Source organism: Myotis davidii, unplaced genomic scaffold (assembly GCF_000327345.1).
Source record: "Myotis davidii unplaced genomic scaffold, ASM32734v1 scaffold13, whole genome shotgun sequence".
Classification (NCBI taxonomy): Eukaryota; Metazoa; Chordata; class Mammalia; order Chiroptera; family Vespertilionidae; genus Myotis; species Myotis davidii.
Genome location: NW_006286243.1, coordinates 702,995 through 708,689, shown reverse-complemented (window position 1 = coordinate 708,689; position 5,695 = coordinate 702,995). Strand labels below are relative to the sequence as shown.

Genomic DNA, 5,695 nt, shown 5'->3' with positions numbered 1-5,695 from the left:
CATAATACTCTTGCCTCTGGTCGCAGGAGGCCTCCAGCCCATAATATTCCCTTCCACCACCACCCCCCCTTCCCGCCCCGCACCCCTTCCTCCCGCCTCCAGTTGGAGCCGGGCCTCACCAGCCCATAATATTCCCCAGTCTCCTAAGGCTGCTCCAGCCCATAATACTCTCCTGTCTCCTAAGGCCTCGCCATCCCATAATACTGCCAGACGCCTGACCTGTGGGCCAAACCCCAGCCCGTTGCACACATCGAGGCTGTGTCAGCGCCGCCAGCCTCGCTCCGTCCCTCCCTCCCTCCGCCCTCGCGGGCGCTCAGCCTCCCGGGCTCCCGCCCGCCCTCCTGCCCTGGGCCCCTCTCCGGGCCCCACCCTGCGCCTGCCTGGGCCCTGACTTCCCCTCCAGCCTCGCCCTTTCTCCTTCGCCTGGTTCTTCATCCCGGGCCCCTTTCTTTCCCACTCAGGTACTGCCACCCACGCCCCGGCTGTAGGTGCTGAAGCCCAGTGGGGAGAGAGTGCCCCCAGAGGGCAGCCGGCCAGGCCCTGCCCCTGCAAACTGTCTGCTTGACTCGCACCATGGAAACCACCAGCCTGGCCCCAGTCCGCATTGCTGGTGAGGATCCACCTGGGGCCCTCACTGTCTTCCAGAAACCCTTCCCTTGGGCATCACAATGGCATGTTCTTGTGGGAAAGAGCTCCCTTTCGGGGTGCCTCTCGGGTGCCTTTCAAAGGAGAGCTCATTGACCCTCACAGCAACCCAGTGAGTAGGTATTCCGATCCCCATTTCGCAGAGGAGAAAACGGAGGTTCAGAGGCTAAGCCACTGCTAAAGTCACATCGCCAAGAAGTATCAGAGCTGACACGAGTACCTAGGTTTTTCTGATTCCCAAGTTCAGAGAACCTCTGGGACTCTCCAAGACCCCTGTGCGGGACTTCACTTCTCAGTGCGCTCCCTGCTCCCCAGTAAAGGGCAGCGTGTGGAGCGTTACCCAGCCTCTTGTCTCCAGGGTCTCCCCATTCTGCACCACCATCCCATAATAACCACCTCACCTCCTCCTTTCTCCCACAGGACCCCACGTAGCCACCCGTGAGGCTTGCCCTCAAGATGGTTCAGGGCCAATAGAAAGGCACCTAGCCCCTCCGGGTTCCCTTACTTCTCCCTGGTTCTCCTGAATTTTTCATTTCAAGACCAACGATCGCTACTCCCCTAACTCATCTCGCATGCAGTGGACCAGCCTTTGGAGACAGACTTTGTGGAGAACCCAGAGGAGGTCTCTTTCGTTTAGTCGGTAGATCATCAAGAATGCTGCCTTGGAGCTGTTGGGCACCTCCTCACTGGGGAAGGGACCTGCAGCCAAGTGCACAGAGGCTGGGCCATCCTGCTTGAGCGTGCCCCCTCCCCCCCACTGTGTTCTGCGCAGGGGCCGGATGCAAGTGCAGAGGGAGAGACAGGTGTGCTGTCGGCTGAGTGGGCTAGAGATGGTACAGTAGATCGAAGGTGAGGCTTCAATCAAGAGAGGTGAAGGAGAGGTGACTTACATGGGGGAGGAAAGGGGAGAAAGGAAAGTAGCGAAGGGTGAATGTCATAAAGGCAGGGATGAGGTGGGAAGTGCCAGGAAGGGGAGATACAGTAGGACGTTGGGGAGCCAAAGAGATACTGTACCACTTCCTGGTTGTGTGACCTTAGGACCTTAACTTCTCCAATGTGTCTCATCTGTAAAATGGGGTAATAATCATCCCTAACTCAGTGAGTTGTTGTAATAAATTAGATAATGCATTTTAAGCACTTAATTGAGATCCAGGCATTCAGAGAGCATTTTAAAAACTTGCTAAAGCTCTTCTCCCTCCATGTAAGGTTTCCTCGTTTTCCGCCTTTGGATTTTCCTAAACTTCAACTGAGGTAACTCCAGGACATGGACTGTGGAGTCCCCACATGCTGTCTCCATCATACAGTCCACTCAGTAATTGGGGAATCCTGTGAAAATGGTAATGGCTATGGGTTTTCTTAAACTTCCCCAGCCTGTTACTTGTCAGCTTTGGTCATTTCTCCTCTGCCTGCCACATCTCCTTAATCTACTCTTGCCTCTCTGTTCTTGTGATGGAAACCCTTGGGGTATACTGAATGTGGGGAAACAGTCCACCAGAGCTGAAACACCAGAGATTTCACATTGGAGACAGCCTACTTCATTCACCGCCACAGGCCACGGTCACACTTTTTTTCTGGATGATTTTTTTAAATTTTAAATCTTTTTTAAAAAATATATTTCATTGATTTTTTACAGAGAGGAAGGGAGAGGGATAGAGAGTTAGAAACATCGATCAGCTGCCTCCTACACGCCCCCTACTGGGGATGTGCCCGCAACCAAGGTACATGCCCTTGACAGGAATCGTACCTGGGACCTTTCAGTTCGCAGGCTGACGCTCTATCCACTGAGCCAAACCGGTTCTGGCTCTGGACGATTTTAATAGCTCCCTGGCCAGTCTTCCTTTCTCCTTAGACTCTCTCCACCTTTCCTACGGTTTATCCCACACTATGTCAAGGTTAGCAGGACCTTCACAGGCTTCCGTTGCCCACTAAATGAGCTGCTAACCTTACTCTGCATCCCTCCCCCCCGCCCCCTTTTTAAACTCACCTGAGGATATTTTTCCCATTGAGTTTTGGAGAGAATGGAAGAGGGGGAAGGAGAGAGAGAGACACATTGATTGGTTGCCTCCAGAACTTGCCCTAACCAGGGCTGGGAATTGAACCCACTACCCAGTTACATGCCCCTGACCCAAAATTGAACCTGAGACCCTTTGATACTCGGGCCAACACTTTAACCACTGAGCCACACCGGCCAGAGCTTACCCTGCATTCTTGCATCTTCTGTCTTGAATGGTAATTATAGTTGATTTGTTCTTTTGGTCCCACTGGATAGAAAACTACTTCACAGCAAGACCCAACTGTTCAACATTCCACAAATATTTATTTGTTCTTTTGTTCTAAGCTCCATTCTAGATGCTGGGGATACATCAGAGAACCATCAAACAAAAATTCCTGCCCTCGGGGAGCTTACATTCTACCTGGGCAGGGGGAGGAGACAGACAATAAATTATAAAAATTATAATAAATAAATAAGTAAATTATATAGTATGTAGAAGATACTTACTATGTTAGTTTTAATTACTTTGGAATTTATTCATGTATCTACATATAAAAATAATCAAGAATTTTTTAAAAATTGTGTTCAGTTCTGTTTGTGAATTCCAGGGTTGGAAGGGCACGGGTCCTGAAGCCTAAGCATGAAGCAGGATGGAGCAGGTGCTAACCTTCAGGCCTCTTTTAGAACAGCAGGAGGTGAGGGCCTGTGCCGGGTCTCTAAGCTCCCGCCAGATGGTGGAAGGCCCAGACTTCGAGGGTATGACGGAGGAATCTGGGTCAGTTCTCTGGTTTGGCCACCAGGGGTCATTTTACACCTGTAAATCACCATCTGGACAGATCACATAGAGACACACAAAAGGTCCAGAGATACACACAGGAAAACCCTGACACTGGCAGGAGCGCGCGCGCGCGCGCGCGCGCACACACACACACACACACAGAAACATACAGCATTGAGAGAAAAGCATAGAAAAGCATGCAAGACCTAGGCATGCAACAACTCCCTCGCTAATTTCAGGGTCTCAAGATGTCCTAGTGCCAACTCTGCAACCCCTACCAGCTCCCGGCTCCGACTCCGGTAAAAAGGGAAGAAAGCAGTAGGTGGCCCATATACCAGTCTTCCATTTCCCTTGCCTCCCGCTTGCTAAGAACAGCCAGCCCGTTCCTGTCCTCCCATCACACTCTAACTTCCCTGTAAACTTCTTTCCTGGCTGTGGCACAGTTCCTGTTCCCTCCGGGGAAGCCCCACCCCCTCCTCCTGAGAGTGTGTGTGTGACCAGTTCCACCCCACCCCCATAGGGCTGCAGTTCCAGCAAGCCCAAGGCCATGGTCCATTTGGTGTGCAGCTCCTACTGTCCCACCCCCACCCCCACCCCCAAGCCTTAAGGGCTACAATTACTAATTGATTTGTTGAGCATTGCTCTCTTCCACAGCAATAAAAAGCACTCTGTATAATGCCCTGGGAAGAAGTTACACAAGAACTTTAATACTTTAGTATAGGTATAGTTCTCAAAGTGTGATCTGGGGACTGACTCTTTGAGAAGTCCATGAGGTCAAAGCTATTTTCATAATTCTATTGTCATTTGTTCTTTTCACTTTCATTCCATCACAAGTATACAGTGGGGTTTTCCAGAGGCTTCATGGCAGATACCATTGCTCTTCACAGCTAATGGAATGTGTGCCTATGTATTTCTGTTTTTTCAAATATGTTTTTTATTTATTTTAGAGAGGGAGAGGGAGAAAGAGAAACATCGATGTGTGAGAGAAACATGGATTTGGATTGGCTGCTTCCTGCACGCCCCCCTACTGGGAATCCAGACCAAAATCCTGGGGCTGTACCCTGATCAGGAATCGAACCAAGGACCTTTATGGTGCAGTGGCCAGATCTGTATGCTTTGAAAACTTAATTGAATTTCTAATATGGTAAGTATCAAAAGAACAAAGTATATGCAAAAGCTCTTTGTAATTCTCAATTTTTAAGGGTGTAAAGGATCTGAGACCAAAAAATTTGAGAACTGCTACTTTAGTACAAAGAATTGTTCCCTTATTCTAGATGAAGCCATGGGGACGAGGGGCAGGTGTGTGTGTGGCAGGAGTAGACTTAGGATCTAGAATGGAGGAGGTCTTGAAAGGGGGTTGGAACATGGGATAAGAAAAGACCTAGAAAGGGGAACAGGGACCAAGATTTTGGAGAAAAGAAAACCTTCTAACTCGCAGTTTTGCCCTGCCCCCCAACCACCCCATGATGGAGGTCAGGTCTAAATTATTACAAGTCTCGAAACAAGAAGGAAACCAGTTCTGTCTTATCCAATAAACTCTTGTATTGTGCCTCAATGCGGGGAGGGGAAGCCCAGGTGGGAATGAAATGTGGGTGGCATCTCTGGCCCTAAGACTGCTGTGGTCCGTCTAAAACCCAGACATCCATTTTTCTGCTACATCTACTAGCGCTGGGCAGTGTTTCAAGTCCCCCGCGAGGGCATTTCACCCATTCCTCTGCCCCTGTCTTGGCAGGCTCACAGCACCACCCCTTCCTACAGACAGGGGACGGGGTCTTCTTTTCTATGCTCATCATCACCACGAACTTAAAGAGGACATTCCCACCAGCACCCTCCCTTCCCCGTGCCCCTTGCTCCCACACTTTGCTCCTTCTGCATTTATGAGTTGGAGTCGCCACCCAGAAATCCAAGTGTCGGATCCACCGCCCTCCTGTGCGCACCCTGCAAGTTTTCCAGTGGGAGGGCCGCGAGGGGATGGAGGTGGGTGTAACCGGGCTAGGGCCCCATGATCGTTTAGAGGACAGAATCCTCGGGGATGGGCGTTCGGGGATAGGAATGCCTGATCAGTCCTTGGCTGGAGGCAGCAGGCCCGCTGGCGCGGGTGGTCCCCTGGGGCAGTTGGGCGAGCGTCCCTCCATCCCCGTTGGTGGCCGAGGTCCTGGTCCCGAGAGGAGAGCCCAGGCCGCGCAGGGTGTTGCGGAAGCCCTCGGCGCTGAAATAGTACACCAGCGGGTCGAGCACGCAGTTGGCGCCCGCCAGCAGCACCATCACCATCAGCACCC

General features: G+C 51.3%; 1 protein-coding gene across 1 annotated transcript in view; it reads right to left on the bottom strand.

The window, feature by feature from the left end:
• Positions 1 to 4,936: 4,936 nt before the first annotated feature.
• LPAR5 (lysophosphatidic acid receptor 5) overlaps positions 4,937 to 5,695 on the bottom strand; it is an 11,058-nt gene continuing 10,299 nt past the window's right edge. The window contains exon 3 of the mRNA XM_015559943.1: positions 4,937 to 5,694. Coding sequence (XP_015415429.1) covers positions 5,427 to 5,694 — 268 coding nt within the window. The 3' untranslated portion in view covers positions 4,937 to 5,426. The remainder of the gene's footprint in view (position 5,695) is intronic.